At 40.7% G+C, this 21,514-nt stretch overlaps 1 protein-coding gene across 1 annotated transcript in view; it reads right to left on the bottom strand.

Annotated features, from left to right (window-relative positions):
* LOC104999543 (chromosome unknown open reading frame, human C18orf63) overlaps positions 1-7,819 on the bottom strand; it is a 49,259-nt gene extending 41,440 nt beyond the window's left edge. The window contains exons 1-3 of the mRNA XM_010855089.1: positions 7,686-7,819; positions 5,494-5,572; positions 2,557-2,613 (exon numbers count right to left, since the gene is read on the bottom strand). Of these exons, the coding sequence (XP_010853391.1) occupies positions 2,557-2,613; positions 5,494-5,572; positions 7,686-7,819 (270 nt within the window). The remainder of the gene's footprint in view (positions 1-2,556; positions 2,614-5,493; positions 5,573-7,685) is intronic.
* Positions 7,820-21,514: the final 13,695 nt, after the last annotated feature.

Genomic DNA, 21,514 nt, shown 5'->3' with positions numbered 1-21,514 from the left:
GTGAAGAAGGCTGAGTGCCGAAGAATTGATGCTTTTGAACTGTGGTGTTGGAGAAGACTCTTGAGAGTCCCTTGGACTGCAAGGAGATCCAACCAGTCCATTCTGAAGGAGATCAGCCCTGGGATTTCTTTGGAAGGAATGATGCTAAAGCTGAAACTCCAGTACTTTGGCCACCTCATGCAAAGAGTTGACTCATTGGAAAAGACTCTGATTCTGGGAGGGATTGGGGGCAGGAGGAGAAGGGGACGACAGAGGATGAGATGGCTGGATGGCATCACTGACTCGATGGACGTGAGTCTCAGTGAACTCCGAGAGTTGGTGATGGACAAGGAGGCCTGGTGTGCTGCGATTCATGGGGTCGCAAAGAGTTGGACACGACTGAGCGACTGATCTGATCTGATCTCTGATCTGATCCTGCCTCAATAAACCTAAATCTTTGGATCTCATGTGCTAGAACCTTACACTTTGTACTCTGCTCTGTACAAAGGAAGCCGGCCAGAACTATGTTGTAACATGATCCATTACTGTTCACTCTACTCCAATATCAGAAAAGTTAAATGTTTACATGAGCACACATGGAACTGGCAATTTGTATATGTTTGTACCAGATATAGTGCAACAAGTATCTCTGCTGCTGCTGCTAAGTCGCTTCAGTCGTGTCTGACTCTGTGCGACCAGATAGACGGCAGCCCACCAGTCTCCCCCATCCCTGGGATTCTCCAGGCAAGAACACTGGAGTGGTGCACACAATTTCAAAGGTCAAAGTATTCACTCAGGACCAATGGGATCCAGACACATTGTCCTACTTAAAATAACTAAAACACTGGGTAAATGTTAAATGAAACAATGTTTCACAACACACAGGCCATCAAGCAACAAAAAAAGACAAACCCCTAGGAGTTGGGAAACTCATGAGACCCCAGCATATTGACTAAAGAGGCTTTCCAGGCTGCAGTGCAGGGAGGGGGAATCCTGGAAGAGGCAGCAGGCTCCCTGGGTTGAATGGACAGAACTGAGAGTCCATGGAGGCCACGGGAGCTAGAGTTTGGAGGGCAGAGTATTGAGAGAAGAGAGCTGCACAGAGAGAAAACTCTGAGATCAGCAGAGTCCCTCCTTGAGTATTCAGTTGCATATGGAGTAGCACATTCATATGAGCAAACACTTGGGGCTGTTTGCTATACAAACATTCTTGCAAATGCAGCTGAGACTAAAACACTGCCAGGGCCTTTGTTAGCAAGACAAAAGTGAGAGAGCCAAGAACCGCTGCTGCTGCTGCTGCTAAGTCGCTTCAGTCATGTGCTGCTGCTGCTGCTGCTAAGTCGCTTCAGCATGTCCGACTCTGTGTGACCCCATAGACGGCAGCCCACCAGGCTCCCCCGTCCCTGGAATTCTCCAGGCAAGAACACTGGAGTGGGTTGCCATTTCCTCCTCCAATGCAGGAAAGTGAAAAGTGAAAGTGAAGTCACTCAGTCGTGTCCGACTCTTAGCAACCCCATGGACTGCAGCCTATCAGGCTCCTCCGTCCATGGGATTCTCCAGGCAAGAGTACTGGAGTGGGGTGCCACTGCCTTCTCCGAGCCAAGAACTATCACCCAATAAATAAAAAGGAGGAAAATATTTTTCTATGTTAAGATTCCCAAGGGCAAGAAGTTTATCAGGTCCCCAGCTTTATCTCCAGAAACAAGCAAAGTGCTCAGTATATCATAGATGTTCAATAACTATCTGCCATGATTATTACTCATGTACAAAGTATCCAGATAAAGACAAATTGAGCATAATTGTGAAGGCTCAACACAGGTGAGAAGAACACTGCTTTCCCACAGATGGTAAATGATGGCTAAAATCAGCTTTCAGGTTATTCGAGTATTTCTCAGGGAACTGCAAAGCGTCTCTGGGTATTATTGAGACCTCATCATTCTCCTAGAACTTAAGGCATTTCATCTTGAAGATGACCAAAAACCTCATCATTCCAAACTCCACTAGATCGAGGAACAGAGGCCAGCAGTGATACCAGGACAGGCTGCTAGAATAACCAAGGATACAGCGCCTCAGACACCTGCGCAGAGACATGATGGGAGCTCTAGCAAAGTCTCAGCAGCCTGAGTATTGAGACACGAGAGGTGCTCTACTTCAAGTATTTATTTCTTTTTTCTTTGCTAAGATCCAGACACTCATCACCATGGGGAATACAGTCTATATTTTTTTATTCCCTTACTTACTAGCTATATGATTGTGGACAATTTTTTTTTACCTCTCTGGGTTTCAGTTTCTTTATCTGTAAACATGGGATATTTACTTCTTGGAAAATAGAGATGACAAATGAAATTATGTCACATAAAATGCCTGCAATAAAGCACCCAACAAAATTAAGCCTCTTCCCCCTTTCTCTATTAAATGTCCACAAAAAAATTGTCCTGAGAGAAAATATTAGTTTTTTCACATGCACAGAAACAACTTATGAGAAAGATATTCCAATTTTTGTTTACTAACAAAATAAGTTGAATATACAAAATCAATAAAACAACATCTGGAATTATTATCTTTTTAAAAACTTACCTTAGCTCCATATTTTTCCATATAGGCATTAAGTTTTCCAGCTTTATAAAATGTTATCTATTAAAAAAATCCATATTTATAAAAATGATTTAAATGTATTATTAAATAATGCACTACATAAAGAATTTAAACATGTATACAGCAGAACACAGCAGAGGACCATCATCCTAACAGTTTCTATGCTCTTTCACTTTTCACTTTCATGCATTGAAGAAGGCAATGGCACCCCACTCCAGTACTCTTGCCTGGAGAATCCCATGGATGGAGGAGCCTGGTAGGCTGCAGTCCATGGGGTCGCTAAGAGTTGGACACAACTGAGTGTCTTCACTTTCACTTTTCACTTTCCTGCATTGGAGAAGGAAATGGCAACCCACTCCGGTATTCTTGCCTGGAGAATCCCGGGGATGGGGGAGCCTGGTGGGCTGCCATCTATGGGGTTGCACAGAGTCGGACATGACTGAAGCAACTTAGCAGCAGCAGAGAAAGAAGCAAGTGATAATCATTCTCTTCCTGAAATACTGGGTTGACCAAAAAGCTCCTTTGGTTTTTAAGCAAAAATAAAAGACACATTTTTCATTTTCACCAAGAACTTTATTGAACAATGTATTCATCATTTTGTTCTGCTACCTTCTGCCATTTTCCAGGCAACTTCATAATTTCATCTTCCCAAAACTTTTTATCTTTTTGAGCAAAGAACTATTCCAGGTACCTTTTACAGTCTTTCAGGAAATTGACATTTGTTTCCATTAAGAGAATTTTGTAAACAAAAGGAAATCTTAAAGTCCAGTTTCTGGTGTGTATGGCAGACGAATCAGAATTTCCCAGCCAAGCTGTAGCAGCTTTTGTTTGGACATCAAAGAAACATGCGGTCTTGTATTATCCTGATGAAGATTACACATTTTCTGTTGACTAATTTCAGACACTTTTTGTCGAGTGCTGCTTTTAGTTAGTCTAATTGGGAGCAGCTTGTTGGAATGAATCATTTGGTTTTCTGGAAGGAGCTCATAATGGAGAACTCCTTTCCAACACCCCCTCCCCCCATATACACAACATCACCTTCTTTGAATAAAGACCAGGCTTAGTTGTGGTTGGCGGTGGCTCATTTGTTCCACAGTCTCTTCAGTCCCACCTTATTGTATAGTATCCATTTTTCATCACTCATAACAATTTGTTTTAAAAACAGAAGCTTTTCATTATGTTTAAGTAGAGGATTGCATGTAGAAATATGGTCAAGGTTTTTCTTGCTCAACTTATATGGAACATAAACACCAAAGTGATTAACATAACCAAGCTGGTGCAACTGATTTTCAATGCTTGATTTGGATATTTTGAGTATGTCAGCTATCTCCCACATGGTATAACATTGATTGTTCTCAATTAATGTCTCGATTTGATCACTATCAACTTCAACTGATCTATCTGGCCGTGGAGCATTGTCCAGTGAGAAATCTCCAGCATGAAACTTTGTAAACCACTTTTGATATGTTCGGTCAATCATAGCACCTTCTCCATACACTGCACAGATCTTTTTGCTATTTCAGCTGCTTTTTACCTTTCTGGTACAGTGTTAGTCACTCAGTCACGTCCGACACTTTATGACCCCTTGAACTGTAGCCCACCAGGATCCTCTGTCCATGGGATTCTCCAAGCAAGAATACTGGAGTGGGTTGCCTTCCTTCTCCAGGGGATCTTCCCGACCCAGGGATTGAACCTGCATCTGCTGCATTGCAGGAAGATTCTTTACCATCTGAGCCACCAGGGAAGCCCACCTTTCTCATATAATAAAGTATAATTTACTGAAAGTGTTGCTTTTTTCTCCCATCTTCAACATTAAAATGGCTGCACAAAAATGTATCAATTTTGATTTTTTAAAAAATGCATACTGATATGACAGCTGTCACAATACAGTCTAACAGCTGTTTCAAATGAAGTTAAAGACAATGAAGTGCTACAAGTGTCGTCTTACAGAAAAAACCAAATGAACTTTCTGGAAAACCCAATAGAATCTATGGGTACATTTCTAAGTGAGGAAAGCCCTTCTGGAAATGACCTGAATCCAGAAACCATATAGGAAAAGGTCAGTAAATTTCATGTAATAAATATTTAATACCTTCCTTATTAAATAATAATTTCTTAGACATGAATAAGGAAAATGGACACAAGTGGAAGATCAAGAGAAAGTTCAAAACATATTTTTATATGGTGACTTTCTTCTTCTTCTTCTTGCTAAGATTAGGATACTCATTTCCTAAGTTTTTCAGGTAGAAAAGAATACAGAGACATTACTGCCTACTTGTTCACTAACATCTGGTCTTTCTTAAAAACCATATTACGTATAAGAAGATAAAAAATAGATATAAACCTAAAACCTAGAGAAAAATTGAAAAACTAAAGATTTTGAACTATCAGCATTGTTAATAAATATTAATTTCTGGGAAATTAAAATCTCAGAATAAGAGCTATATACAGCACCAGAAAATATATTTCTTGTTCTAATTTTACTAAAAAAAACATTTTAATGAAATTTCCAAAATAAAAAACATGTCGGCCCCAGTTCTTTAAACATAACTGGAGATCTGTTGGAACAAGGAACTTCTTTTATATTAAATGTAATTCTAAAGAATAAAATATAAAAAAGGATTAAGTCTGTGCTATCTTAAAAACCATGCCGTTAACATATTTTATTCATTGATAATCTTTATTTTAACATCAATGACAGAGAAAACTAAATATGAATTTAGAGCCACAAAAATGGATCTTAAACATGAGGTATATCAAAGTTAAAGTCTGTTAATGTTTTGATCAACTTACAACACAATGTAATTAGTCTTCATAAACTGTCTTCAATTTGAGCTATAATTAATACCCAAATTAATGCTTATCAATATTGCTCTAAATAATTATAAATGATACTGTATAAAATGTTACAATACTAACCGCCATCACCGCCCAGATTTGGGTAAATATTCCAGGTACAGGTGATGTAAGGATATCTTGGTGCAAAAACAGCAGCTGCCTGTGGAGATGAAATGTATTCATTTTAAAGCGGACTGCCCACCCTCTGTTTTCATTTTATCAGAACGTTTAGAAATTGCTAGTTCCCATAAAAGTTTAAGCTTCTTCTAGGCAGGGATTCGGAGAAGGCAATGGCACCCCACTCCAGTACTCTTGCCTGGAAAATCCCAGGGACGGGGGAGCCTGGTGGGCTGCCGTCCATGGGGTCACACAGAGTCGGACACGACTGAAGCGACTTAGTAGCAGCAGCAGTAGCAGGCAGGGACTGTATTACAGATTTCCGTATGTCTCTCCACACTTAGCATGGCACCTTGAATACTGTAAGCATCAGCCAAGGTCTGAACTGAGAGAACTATAAAGTTTTAGATATGATATTAATATAAAAACTTGTCTGCACATCTGTTTCCTAACCTTTTCATCTGTGAACTAAAATTTCTCTTTTAAAACTTCATTTCTATTTTAAGTATAGACTTGAAAAAGTCTAAGCACTATGAAGACTTCAGCTCTTCTAAGTCCTATTTCTTCCGTTTTCCTTTTTTTTTTTTTTTAAGTGGTGGTCAGAAGTACTGGAGAAAAGAGTCTAAGGAACAGTGTAGTTATCAACTACTTCAGTGTCAGAACTATTGACTAGATTCTTTTCCTTCAAAAAGGAAATTTTTTGGAGGAAAATGAAGTGGGTAGTGGTTTTAGTTTTCAAAAGACAAATGAACTTACAGCAACAATCATTACAATTCAAATTACCATCAATAATTTTATTAGAAAAGATGGGAAAAACCCAAAAGGGAATAGAGGTAGAAATACAAAAATTTTCAAGATTATTAATCATCAGGGAAACAAATTTTAAAGGCTAGGAGTGTATGTGTGTGTGTGGGGTTACGTCAAAACGTGAGATGGCTCAGTGTGTTTCTGCTAGGCTCATCTTTGTTGGAACTGTGGTGCAGCAGGCTTATTATTACTTTTTTTTAATGTTTATGTATTTGGCCGTGCTGGGTCTTAATTGAGGCACACAGGATCTTTTAGTTGCAGTGTGAACTTAGTTGTAGCATGCAAGATCTAGTTCCCCAGCGGGGGGATCGAACTGAGCCCCCTGCCCAGGGAGCACAGAGTCTTAGCTACTGGATCACCAGGGACATTCCCAGGACATGCTTGTATAAGATGTGCCTTTGTCTGACACAACCACGTCTTTGTCCTGTTCTAGCCTCTTTGTCAGTTATTGGGACGATGAGTCAAAGCTCCCCTCTCTATGGGCAAGACCACCTTCAATATGAGAGTAAATGGCAGAAAAGCTCTCTTGAGGTTTTCTACTTATTTGCTTCCGTAAGGGGTCACAAGTAAATGTTCAGTGGGTATCAAATTATGCCTTAGCAGGAAGGGTTCCGATTCCTGGATGTACTTGAGTGGGAAAATACACAGTGGTCAGAAGACAAGTTTTATAAATAAGAGCAAAATGGAGGACACTCCAGAGTATTTTACTTCTGACTCCTAGCCATCTTGTAAGTGTTTGCCCCTCTCTGTGAAATTCAACTAGAGATATAATCTTGTTATGTATTCTAAGAGTTCTTCCTTGAGTGTCTCAAACAATTTAAGGGACTAATACATGGTGGGTCTTCAGTGTTATACTTTAGGCGTCAACTTCCAGAAGTGTTTTCCAAAGACTATCTTAGGTTAGATATTTCAAGATAATTCTTGGAGAAATACTCCTACATCAATCTGAAAATCTAAAAATTATATTATTGTAAGATGTTTACAGTATCTCCTGAAGTGCTTCACAAACAGTAGGTAAACAGTTATTAATGACTATCTCCCAAGACTAAGTTTTGACTTAATCCATTGATTTAATTCATAAATGTCTATAAAATTTTTAAATTAAAATAACACACAAGAAGCCACAAATATAAAGACTCAACAGTGATATATTCTATCTGAAGTACTTTAAGTCCTCCCTTAAATGTAATTCAATATACTTGGTCAGAACAATACTGAATTCCTTTATTCTAAAATTGTATAAACAGATTTAGCAAATGAGTATCTTGCTTTAAAGGAGATAGTATTAAAACAGCTCTTCCAGATGTAAAATTTTGGAAAGTATTAGTTACAAGATTGTGTTTTTTTACCTGCATATCTTCATTTGTCTACTCCTAATCTCAGTGTCTGCCACTCCGTTACTCAATATTATCTTGACAGCACAGAGTTTGTGTAAATCAGGAAGTGTGATGAAGAATAGTGACTGCTGCTTAGAATCATTCATATTTTCCTGTTGACTGAATGCCTCAGTAATCAGGCCTTTAAAAACAAACAACAATAAAAACATAGTAAACTTGTATTCAGTTTACCAATAGGGTAAAGCATTTCAATCCATCACAGAATATTTGATATTGCATTGGTATACAATGGCAAAAACAAGTTTAGCAAATATTAGCAGTTAAATACCACTTAACATTTTACCTTTGAGGTTTTCTAATGATAATCCAGAATTCGGGGGGTACAAGTTTTATTAGGATATAATTCATATCACATACAATTTGCCTATTTACCGTGTATAATTAAATGGCTTTTACTACATTCACAGAGTTGCAACCATCACAATACACTTTAGAACACTCTGCCACCCCAAAAATAAAATCTAGAATTTTAAACCTGCAGTTCTATATAACAAATAGAATAATTTGAGTACAAATATTACAAAGAACCACCAGCAATGTGTATTAAATGCATACGCTGTTCTGGATACTAGATATGTTTCTGCTATATTGTTTTTATTTAACAAATTCTTTCTAAAATTTTTGGCTATTAAGTTTCTCTTTGTTTTCAGGAAAACAAAATCTTGCCTATGACAACAATACTTCTTAAAAAATCAAAATGTATAGCAAAGCCTTCTGTTATTTTAAGTTATCTCTATAAAGCATTTCAAAGCTGAAGAATATATTTTTCACCATTTTACACTAAAGAAAATTGTTCACTGAGATCTTTAAATTGTTATCTAGCTTCCCTTTCCACTAATTCTCTGGCTTTCCAACTTCTCTGTGGGATGCATTTTACAGTTGATAATTCACAGGGCATACCTTTGGGGTCTATCTTACATATAACAGAAAAGAAAACTGCAATGTGAAATGATTTAATCTCAGTTTCTCTAGGATACACAAACATATCCAGGGAAGGTAACTGGTATTCTGGTACTTCAATCTTTTAAGCATCCACATATATTCTGTCTTTTAGAGGAGTAGTAACACAGTCCTGGAATCCGGAGTGTGACCAGCCTTAGGTCTGATCTCAGTAACCAAATACCCTTGTGGTGCCATTTGACCAATGGTGGCATTGCCCTTCTGGCTCCCACATGTCTTTCTCACTCAAGTACCACAATGCTTGAAATTTTATTAAAGATCATGGAATTCTTTTAAAACTGCGAGTACTCTTAGAAAGATTAACACAAAGTCACACAAGGTGTTAATTAATTTGGTGTACCTAATTAAGATGATTGCTGATAGTAAAAATAGAAACATTCCTTCCTTCTCTCTGTTTTTCTACTCTCTCTCTATGCTAAATGCTGTTGTGGAAAAAAAAAAATTTAATGAAGTACAAAGTTCCAAGGCCAACTCAATCTACTTCACCAAAGTAAAGAACGTCAATAATGAATGAAGTAAAATAAAAAACAAAGAACTGATTACAGCTTGGGCCCAGAAGTACAAAAGTGCACGTTACTGAAAATAGGTTAGACAGTTGAAATTTAGAGATTGTTGCTTTCATTTCTGAAACACATTTCCCTCTAAAATTACTTTCTGCCTCATTCTTCCTTTAAATATCAGCAAATTCACCAAAAAATTCCTGTGAGTGGTCCTCCCCTTCTCTTGTCAACTTCAAAGATTGATCAGAAAACTGAGTAAACAAACCTTTTCGGGAATAGGCAGGAATTTATTTAATTTTATTACTTAGCATTACATGAAAACAATTTTTTTTTCAATTCATAACTGGCAAAACTTACAAATTAAAACGTACAAATTTCTTGCCCTAGATTGTGTAAGGACTGCATTGGAAGGCTCGAAATTCAGATGATCAGTTAACATTGTTTAGAGAGTAGCACCTGTCACATCCAAGCTGATTAATGGAAAACTTGCTGACTACAAAATAACATTTTGACCACATCTCTGCCCTGGCGATAAGTATTACAGTAAGGAACAGGTACCTACAAAATTGTCCATTTGATGACTCAAAACCCCAAGAGAACCAAGGTCATGGTGAGCGCCCAGGCTGTGAAGTCAGTGACCTGCCGTCTAAGCAGCGTCCAGCCCCGCCGGAGCTTCACTGGGCCTGCCTCTGTGGGGCCTTGGTGGGAAGAGGCCTCACTGGGGGTCGGATTTCCACCGGCCCTACCCACCGCTTCCAAGGTCAACAGGCAAGTTTCCTCCCCTGGGGCCTCATTTTCTTACGCACCGCATGGAATTGGTGGAAATATCTCCAAGGTCTCTACCTACCGTAAGTGCCTTATTTAAAAGGCGATTCTATACATTACTGATTAAATTACATGCCCTAATGTTGGAACCCGTGGGCCTTCGTGAAAGAACGATTCTTGGTTCCTTTCCTTTTCAAAAGCTACAACTATCTCTTCAGCAGGCGCCTCCTGTCAAAGCAAGGCCATCAGAACCGCTCAGGAGGCGACGCTCGAGCCTCGCGGGGGCAGGCTGGAAGCCAGGCCTGGAGCAACCTCCGCAGTTCCCTCTCCCTCTCGGGCTGGTCAAGCAGTTGTCTTCCGGCCTCAGTCTCCTCAGTCTCCTGGCCTGCGTGTTCTCGCTCCTCAGCGCCCTCCCCGTGGCTCAGGGGTACTGTGTCCAGCATGCCTGGCCATCCCAGACCTCCCCTCACCACCCCTAGCGCCCCCAACTTACCCCAACTTATCCCAGCGTACCCCAGCTCTCTCAGCTTACCCCGAGGGCTCCCAGCATACTCTGCGTGCTCCCAGCATGCTCTGAACGTTCCCAGAATGCCGCTGTGTACCCGTTTTTCCCGCCATAGCTTTTGCTGGCATGAGCCGTTCGTCCTGCACCCACGGTTCTCTGAGAGAGAGCTGGCTTTGGCGTTGGTGTGGCCGGCGCGAGGTCGTTGCTGTCTCCCAAACAGAGGTAGGATGCATCCTCAGGGTATGGCCGCTGGGGAGGGCCAGTGACTGAGTCCTGCGCTGACTAAAAGATGGGCTGTCTGGCCTCCTTCCCACTTTCATTGTGTTTGTTTGAACTTGTCCATAATAAAAAGCTTTGGAAAAGTATGTTTTTCAGAAGTAAAATAGATTGAAGATACAGGTCACAAATTGGGAGAAGATATTTTCATGAAAGTAATCCACAAGTGGTTATTTTCCAGACTATATAAAGAACTCTCGCAGATCAGTTAGGGTAAGACAGTGTGTCATAGAAAAAAGCAGTTAAGTCATGAACAGATGTTTTGCAGAAAGAAGAAGGATGGCTTATAAGCCTGTGGAAAGATACTCAACATCGTTAATTATCAAATCTAAATAAGACCACAACGAGATACCATAGTATTGACAAAATCGTAAGGATGCAGGATTAGATCTCCCATACACTGTTGGAATGCAGGAATGAAAATTTGAAAATAATGTGATGTAATCTTCTGAAGTTGAATGCTGTAACATACCCTTAGACTTAGAAATTCCTTCTATACACTTCCCTTAAAGAGATTCTTGCATATATGCACCAAGAAATATGTTTGTAGCAGCATTGTTTGTTGAATAAAGTAAGTAGCTACAACAAGCAAACAAAATCCCAAATTTTCAGGGACAAGGGAATTGATAGATAAACTGAATTATATTTACATAATTATATATTATCTGGCAAACAAAAAATAATGAACTACAGTTATGTGCAACATGGGTAAACCTTTCAAAATTAAAATGTGAACATATCATAAGTACACACTTAGATGGTTTATCAAAAATCACCATCCTTATATACCTACCACCCAGATCTAACAGTAGAACATTATCTGTATCTAGGAAGTGCTCCTGGTGCCCTCTCCTAGCCACTTACCCACTTCATTCAAGGTAACTAGTGTCCCAGCTGCTAATATCATACATTACTTTTGCTTGTTTTGAAACCTTATATTAATGGAATCATATAACACAAACTCTCCTGTGTCTAGCTTCTTTGTAAATATTATGTTCATGAGATTCATCCATGTTGTTGAGGGTAGCAGTATTTTATTCATTTTCATTGCTGGATAGGATTCCATTGTGTGTATATATTTATCCTTTCTGAGGTCGAAGGACAATTAGATTGCTTCTAGTTTAGAATTATTATGAAGAATGCTGCTAAGACCATTCTTGTTCACTTGTTATGTTCACCTTCTATTCAACGTGGATGAATTTTTAAAAACATGATTTTTTAATGGGGAGGAAGGTTCCAGAAGACTACATACAGTATAATCCCATTTTTATAAAGCTCAATCATTCTCCAAGAAAGCTGAATAAATTGTTTGTTGATATATCCATATGGTTTTTTTTTTTTTCTTTTACTAAGCAAGGACATGATGAACAGAATTCAGGATAACAATGATTTTGGGGAGGCAGAAGAATGGGATATGGGAAGAGCCCACAGTCTCCAAGTCAAGTGAAGTGTTCATTGGTATTTATTTATAGTACTTGGCAGAACTCTCTTAGCCCTTGCCCTGCTTCATTTTGTACTCCAAGGCCAAACTTGCCTGTTACTCCAGGTATATCTTGACTTCCTACTTTTGCATTCCAGTCCCTTATGATGAAGAGGACATCTTTTTTTGATGTTAGTTCCAGAAGGTCTTGTAGGTATTCATAGAACCATTCAACTTCATCTTCTTCAGCATTAGTGGTTGGAGCATAGACTTTGATTACTGTGATATTGAATGGTTTGCCTTAGAAATGAACTGAGATCATTCTGTAGTTTTTGAGATAGCTTCAAAATATATATATATATATGCACATTCCATCGTTTTTTAGATATGCTTCAAAATATATATGCACATCCACTTACATCCATAAGTAATGATATCATGTTTTATACATAAGGATGTAATGTTTCATACATAATAGTGGCCACCTGGGCTCCCAGGTGGCGCTAGTAGTGAAGAATCCACCTGACATGCAGGAGACATGAGATACAGGTTAGATCCCTGGGTCAGGACTATCCGAATATCCCCTGGAGGAAAGCATGGTAACCCACTCCAATATTCTTACCTGGAGAATCCCATGGACAGAGGAGCCTGGTAGGCTACAGCCCATAGGGTTGCAAAGAGTCAGACACAACTGAAGTGACTTAGCATGGCAAGAATTTTCCTTCAGGGAAAAACTTTCCTCACAGGATACATTTTGATGACAAGCTTGTTGGCAAGCCTATTCAGTTTTCCAGATAAGAGTTACTTAAGTTTGCCTTTATCTCACTTACAGGCATTCAAGATGGGAAAGAATCCTAAGAATTCTGCCTGATAGTTTGACTGTATATATCTCTTTTATGAAGATTAAGATCGTTGTATTGGTTTATATAATGTTTAAATTGTCAGGACATGCAAGATAAGACCATATTTTGTGAGTAGCCAAGTACCACATGAAGATGAAGGTCATTTCTAGAAAAATTACCTGGGGAAGAGTCAGCTGTTTAGACAGGAAACTGGAACTAAGATGACGAAACCTTGATGATGATAGGGCTGAGTTCAGCATGTACCTTTGTCTGGAATTTGAAGAATTTGGATGTCTAAGATTGTATTTATGGGTAGAATATAGTCCGCTGCCCTCAAACACACAGAGGGAGAGGTGGACTCGGGAGGGTGGGTCCCTAAAAAGGGTCCTCACTGGGTGTGCACCTCACAATCACTTGAGGTTTGACAATCAGACAGACTGTTTGAATTGGCATCACTGCTTCATTTATTAAAGGTGAAGGAACCATGTCAGGTTCTCATAGTGGAAAATTCTTTTATGTTACCCTTTAGTAAAGTTCATTTGAATATCCTGGCCCTGCTGTAAAAAGCAAAGAAAGGGTTCTATCCACACGGATGCCAGAGAGTCAAGGAGATAACATAGTATTCATAGTAGGTGGTGGGGAGTGGTATCAGTAATCGGAGAGAGAATCAGGGACAGAAGGATATGGAGGGATGCAGTTGCGTACCGGGAAATGAACATTTACTTCCTTCTAGCATCAGCCTTAGAGGTCCTGCACGTGCATGCGTGCTAAGTGGCTTCAGTCATGTCTGACTCTTTTTGACCCTATGAACTGGGCTCTCCAGGCTCCTCTATCCAAGGAATTCTCCAGGTAAGAATACTGATGTGGGTTGCCATGCCCTCCTCCAGGGGATCTTCCCAACCCAGGATCAAACTCGTGTCTCATTACGTCTCCTGCATTGGCAGGCGGGTTCTTCACCACTAGCGCCACCTGGGAAGCCCTGCTGCTGCTGCTGCTGCTAAGTCGCTTCAGTCGTGTCCGACTCTGTGCGACCCCATAGACGGCAGCCCGCCAGGCTCCGCCATCCCTGGGATTCTCCAGGCAAGAACACCGGAGTGGGTTGCCATTTCCTTCTCCAATGCATGAAAATGAAAGGTGAAAGTGAAGTCTCTCGGTCGTGTCCGACTCTTAGCGACCCCATGGACTGCAGCCTACTAGGATCCTCCGTCCGTGGGATTTTCCAAGCAAGAGTACTGGAGTGGGTGCCGTTGCCTTCTCCATGGGAAGCCCTAGAGGTCATATACGGCACTTTTATTCTAGTAGGAAGCTGTGTTTCTGACATGGGCTCCCAACTTTTGAGAACTCTACTGCCCTCTCCGTCATCCATGTTACTTGTACGCTTAGGTGGCTGCATTGAGCACCTTGGACTAGTGTTAGATCCACTCATTCATTTTAAATTTTTTTACATGCTGCTGTTTGCTTTTAGCTTTTCCCCCCTAATTTCCTAGGCCTAGAAAGAAATGAAACAGTTTTACTTTTAATAGTGTTACAAACCAGGTTTGTCTGACATGCAGCAAGCCAAATGAGGTTAGGCAGAAAAAGGGTTTATTCTCGAGGCCACCAAGTGAGGAGATGGGAGAACAAATCTCATATCCACTTCCCCAAAGGCAAGGCACTTGGGATAGTTATGGAATAAATCTGAGGTGGCAGGAGCATGGGGAAATTGGAGGCAAGAAAAATGAGGTAATCATCATTGTGCAGCTAAGCCCCAGACTTCTTCTTGGGACACGTGCTCAGAAAATGGTGGTATTAGTATGTTTTTAGGGTGGAGGTTTTGGCCTTCAGACATCAAAGGTCACCAAGTGGACACTTTTACCATCTTAACCAGTCTTAACTGGCTGGAGCTTGAACTGGACACAGCTGACTCCAAGTTCCTAATAAACAACTTGGCAAACATCTCCTATTATTTAGGCCATGTGACACTTAGAAACACATAAGATTTTGTAAAAACAAAGCAAACTTGATCAGTGATAGCAGGTTACAGGTGTAATAGAACTAACTGATGATTACCCCCAGTTTCAGTAGATGTCCATGGAAACATAAAAAACTTGGCTGATGTTCTTGCTAGTGACAGATAAATTAATCCACATTTCTCAGTATGATTATTGTATAATTATGATTTTTCCAAGTACTTACTTGCTCTCTTCTGTATCACTTTTATACCCTTATTCATTCAAAAACATTTACTGAGCATGTGCTGAGTGCCAGGCACTGTGCTAGTCTCTGAAGATACAGATGTGACTAACCATTCCTGTCCTTGAGGAACTTTTGGCCCAGTGAGAAAGGCAGACACATAGACTGGTGATGTAGTGAGTGTGTGATAGCATGACTGGAGAATAAAGGAGCAGAGAGCATTACTTGGAGGTGAAGGGTGTGGTCAGCACATGCCTTAACCACAGTTGACTCCTGCTACTGCTACTGCTAAGTCGCTTCAGTCGTGTCTGACTCTGTGCAACCCCATAGACGGCAGCCCACTGTCCTTGGGATTCTCCAGGCAAGAACACTGGAGTGGGTTGCCATTTCCTCCTCCAGTGCACGACAGTGAAAAGTCAAAGTGAAGTCGCTCAGTCGTGTCCAATTCTTAGCGACCCCATGAACTGCAGCCCACCAGGCTCCTCTGTCCATGGGATTTTCCAGCCAAGAGTATTGGAGCTGGGTGCCATTGCCTTCTAAGCTGAGTCAAATAGGGTCCTGAGTCTTTGGCCAGGATAAAGGAGGTAAGGAGAATAAGGGGTAAAAGGTAAACTTAAGGTAAGCGGCAGAAGACAGGGCTTGAGCAAGGATATGAAAGAGAGGAAAGAATGCTACATGTGGGAGATCTAAAATAGCTCACTGTTGCTAGGCCATGAGGCTTGAGGGGGAAATGACAAAGGATGAAGCTAGAGAGAGGAAGCAGATTTTGAATGATTTGGATGATCTTCAAATTCTCAGCAAGGAATTTGAACTTTAGTTATTGGGAGACATTGGAAGGTATTAGACAAGTAGTCTCAGATGGTAAAGAATCTGCCTGCAATGCAGGAGACCCAGGTTTGATCCCTCAGTTGGAAAGATCCCCCTGGAGATGGGAATGGCAACCCACTCCAGTATTCTTGCCTGAAAAATCCCATGGGCAGAGAAGCCTGGCAAGCAACAGTCCTTGGGATTGCAAAAAGTCAGAAACAACTGAGCAACTGATACTAATACGGACAAGTAGTGATGTGATCAGATTTTAATTTGGGGTTCATTATTGATGGAAGATGGGTCTGAGAAGTTCAAGACTAAAGGCTGGAAGAACATGTAAGGGAGTTACTGTAAACAGATAGGCAGCTAATCATGAAAGGCAAATCTGGGGCAATGGTAGTAGGGATAAAGAGGAGACTGACCTGTATGATTCCCAATCTTCTGACTTGGCGGACCTGATGATGATAACACCATCAGCTGTATTTCATAAAACTGTCTAGAACCCTGAATTTCTACAAAGTTAAATAGCATATCTGGAATTTTCCGTGTTGGAGAAGACTCTTGAGAGTCTCTTGGACTGCAAGGAGATCCAACCAGTCCATTCTGAAGGAGATCAGCCCTGGGATTTCTTTGGAAGGAATGATGCTAAAGCTGAAACTCCAGTACTTTGGCCACCTGATTCGAAGAGTTGACTCATTGGAAAAGACTCTGATGCTGGGAGGGATTGGGGGCAGGAGGAGAAGGGGATGACAGAGGATGAGATGGCTGGATGGCATCACTGACTCGATGGACGTGAGTCTGAGTGAACTCTGGAGTTGGTCATATACAGGGAGGGCTGGCATGCTGCAATTCATGGGGTCGAAAAGAGTCGGACACGACTGAGCGACTGAACTGAACTGAACTGATACCATTTTACTCTGTTCTATTTACTTGTGCTGAAGACAAAAAGATTTTTAAAAATAAATTTAATATTGCAATCACGTACAATCATTTAATCTTTTTATTTACCTGCTTCTACTTAAAGATGGACATATTAAATACAAGGAAATATATAGGAATACATAAAGGAAATATGCCTAAGAATGTATTTATAATAAGATTTCCTACATATAATCAGCTTGCCTTGTCTGAAGTTACTGAGGAAAGTTGCCCTTCCTCAGCAGTGAACATATGACATTGTATTCTTTGTGATCAGATGATATCTGTTGCTCTCTGCTCCTCATTTCTGCCTCTGATATTCAATTGATTAGAGATTGTCAGCTGACCTTCTGGTGTGTTATAAATATACATGGGTAAAACAACTTCAAGTCCATTTTAAAATGAATGAAAATGTAAAAAATTTAGTAAGCTTTGGAAATTATTGCTAATAATGAGGACTTGTTTGGAAATCAACTACATAGGACATGTATACTAGAGAAATAGATATTTTTAGAAGGGAACAGCTAACCTATGCTAACGTATTTAAAAGACATAGGTTTAATGCAAATTATCCATGTAGATAATTTGAATTGGAGTCCATCTTTGTAGAGTGCCCATTTGTCAAGGGAACCTGCTTTCTATGGTTATAGCAAATATAATGATGTGTCAATGGGAAGTAAAGAGCTGCTGAAGTGTGTCTTGTGCATGAGTGGCAGGAGGAAGTAGAAAAGGAATAAAAACTGTAATGATGTTTGCTTATTTTTGCTTTTTAGTAGAAGAGTGAACTTCTACTACAGTATATTTCACCTGAGGAACTTCGGGAGTAGAGTTGGTTTTCTAAATGTTTATTAAAATTTCTTTGCTGGAGGGAACATCAAGAAGTTTGTAAGTATCTGTATTCCTTCTAATTTCTTAGATTTGTTTCTAAATTTGCCTAAATTTACTTCACTTTGGTGGAGATGGAAATGGCATCCCACTCCAGTATTCTTGCCTGGAGAATCCCATGAACAGAGGAGCTGGGAGAATTGCAGTCTATGGGTCGCACAGAGCTGGACACGACTGAAGTGCACACACTTCACCTCGGAGCACTTGCCATGTAGGATGTTTCCTTATACCAGTGTTTTAAAGTAAGGAAGTCTTGTTTGATAATAGCATTTGCTAAAATCTGTTGATTGCTTTCTTTGTGCCAGACCCTGGCTAAACATTTTATAAGCAATGGCTTAGAGAGTTAACTGATTAGGTCATAGTCATGCATCTGGTAAGTTACTAAACCAGGAACAGGATCCAGGTCACTGGCACCAAAGTTTTGTTTTAATCACTTCTGGAGTTATTCGGAACTGGCACTGAAATCTGAAACAGTCTTGACATTGGATTATAGAGGCAGTTGTCACCGACACACTGCTCTGCCAGAGTCATGCGGAGATTCAGCAGACCTGGGAACTGTTAGGGTAATGGTATACATAGCCTGATTTACTGTTTTTAAAGCATTTAGGACAGTTATAACACTACATACATGTATTTCAAAACAGGAAAAATCCCAATTCAATAAACTCTCACCTCAAGAAACTAGGAAAAAAAAGAAACCCAAAGCAAGCAGAAGGAAAGACTCGATCAGGAGCAGAAATCAGTGACCAAAAAAGAAAAAAGAAAAACAGTGGAGAAAATCAGACGCCAGAAGTGAGCTCTGGAGAAGGCGATGGCACCCCACTCCAGTACTCTTGCCTGGAAAATCCCATGGACGGAGGAGCCTGGTAGGCTGCAGTCCATGGGGTCGATAGAGTCGGACACGACTGAGCGACTTCACTTTCACTTTTCACTTTCATGCACTGGAGGAGGAAATGGCGACCCACTCCAGTGTTCTTGCCTGGAGAATCCCAGGGACGGAGGAGCCTGGTGGGCTGCCGTCTATGGGGTCGCACAGAGTCGGACACGACTGAAGCGACTTAGCAGCAGCAGCAGCAGCAGCAGCAGAAGTGAGCTCTTCGAAACAAATCAGTAAACCAACAACACTGTAAATTATACTTTTTAAAAATTTATTATTTTAAATTATTTCTTTTAATTGGAGGCTACTTACTTACAATATATGGTGGGTTTTGCCATACATCGACATGAATCAACCCTGGGTGTACATGTGTCCCACCATCCTGAACCCCCCTCCACACCCTCTCCACCCCATCCGTCTGGATTGTCCCAGGGCACCGGATTTGGGTGCCCTGCACCATGCATTGAATTTGTACTGGTCATCTATTTTACATATGGTAATATACATGTTTCAATACCATTCTCTCTTATCGTGCCACCTTTGCCTTCTCCTGCATAGTCCAAAAGTCTGTTCTTTACATCTGTGTCTCTCTTGCTGTCTTGCATATAGGGTCATTGTTACTGTCTTTCTAAATTCCATATATATGCATTAATATACTGTATTGCTGTTTCTCTTTCTGACTTACTTCACTCTGTATAATAGGCTCCAGTTTCATCCACCTCATTAGAACCGACTCAAATGCATTCTTTTTTATAGATGAGTAATATTCCATTATGTATATGTGCCACAACTTCCTTATCCATTTGTCTGCCAATGGACACCTAGGTTGCTTCTGTGTCCTAGCTATTGCAAAGTGCTGCAGTGAACATTGGGGTACATATGTCTCTTTCAATTCTGGTTTCCTTGATGTGTATGCCCAGCAGTGGTATTGCTGGGTCATATGGCAGTTCTATTTTGTTTTTTTTGTTTTTTTAAGGAATCTCCACACTGTTCTTCATAGTGGCTGTCCTAGTTTGCATTCCCACCAACAGTGTAAGAGTGTTCCCTTTTCTCCACACTCTCTCCAGCATTTATTGTTTGTAGACTCTTTGATGGCAGTCATTCTGATGGGCGTGAGATGGTACCTCATTGTGGTTTTGATATGCATTACTCTGATGATGAGTGATGTTGAGCATCTTTTCATGTGTTTGTTAGCCATCTGTATGTCTTCTTTGGAGAAATGTCTGTTTAGTTCTTTGGCCCATTTTTTGATTGGGTCATTTATTTTTCTGGTATTGAACTGCATGAGTTGCTTGTATATTTTGGAGATTAATTCTTTGTCAGTTACTTTGTTTGCTATTATTTTCTACCACTCTGAAGGCTGCCTTTTCACCTTGCTTGTAGTTTCCTTTGTTGTGCAAATGCTTTTAAGTTTAATTAGGTCCCATTTATTTTTGTTTTTATTTCCATTATTCTGGGAGGTGGATCACAGAGGATCTTGCTGTGATTTATGTCAGAGAGTGTTCTGCCTATGTTTTCCTCTAAGAGTTTTATAGTTTCTGGTCTTACATTTAGGTCTTTAATCCATTTTGAGTTTATTTTTGTTATGGTGTTAGGAAGTGTTCTAGTTTCATTCTTTTACAGGTGGTTGACCAGTTTTCCCAGCACCACTTGTAAACAGACTATCTCTTCTCCATTGTATATTTTTGCCTCCTTTGTAATTTTTTTAAAAAGCACATTGGAAAAAAACAAAAAGAATTACATATCATAAGCAAGTAGGGCTTATTCCAGAGATGCAAGGCTGGTGCAGTATTTGAAAACCAAAGCATTCCATCATGTGAAATGGATAAAGAGTATTTGGAATGTTTGGGAACTTGTCTTCTTGGCCTTGCATTCCTACGGAGGAGGTAAGCAAGGGGGTAGGAAACCAACACTAGCAGCAGCGAGTGGAAAGAACTGTGCTGTTTCCTGGAGGATGACCTACATGTGTAATCCACTGTGTTGTTCTTTTTGGAAGTAAATACCATTGCTGAAAAAAGCCTTAACAAAAATCATAGTCTTTTTTTTTTTTTAACGTGCTGGAATTCTCTCCCCCGCCTTTTAAAAATGGAACATTTGTAAATCTTCCTATGGATGCTCAGCTGGGGAGGCCCTGCTCCAGACTCTATTCCAAGAGCTATCAATCATTTAGAATTTACCTTAAACAATATACTGGTGAGAAAAGACAGAAGACCCTAATACAAGTACTCGCCTAGTCAGGGGTGAAGAATAACTTCAGAGCCACCGACGTCCTCAGAACCTACACTTGAGGCCGCTTTTGCTTTTTTGGAACAGTTTCCGGGTTTTGTTTTGTTCTTTTTTTCTCTTGAGAGAATGGGTTAGTTCTGGGGCGGGAAGGGATGGGCCAGGCAGTCACAGAGCCCTGCTCCGGGCAGCACACTCGTCCGGGCACGTCCACCAGGTTGCTCTGCATCGCTCAGCCTCGCAGTGAACCCCTACACTCGCTACGGAAGGACTCTGTTACAAATTAACGAACGCCCAGGTCTGACCGGATTGGGAAACCGCGGCGATTTTGATGTAGGGTCGCTGCCTTGCACAAGGTGGACTCTGCGCTGGTCACTCGGTCTGGTTCACGCGATCCCGTACGCTCTGACCCCGGGCCACCGCCTTCGGCGCAGACGCGAGTAAACCCCGCCCCCCCGCGCTCTCCTAAACTGTGATTGTGAAGGGCATCTTCTGCAGCCAATCAACACCCGCTCACTGGGCGGGGCCCGCCGGGTTGGTGGAGAGTGTCCGGCGGGGGCGGGGCCCTTGAGCGACAGGAATTCTGGCCAATCATCAGAGGCCGTGCTTCGGCCACTCCCCTCCTCCGTGC

The sequence above is a fragment of the Bison bison genome, unplaced genomic scaffold (genome assembly GCF_000754665.1).
Source record: "Bison bison bison isolate TAMUID 2011002044 unplaced genomic scaffold, Bison_UMD1.0 scf7180017864353, whole genome shotgun sequence".
NCBI lineage: Eukaryota > Metazoa > Chordata > Mammalia > Artiodactyla > Bovidae > Bison > Bison bison.
This window is presented reverse-complemented; position numbering and strand designations above follow the sequence as displayed.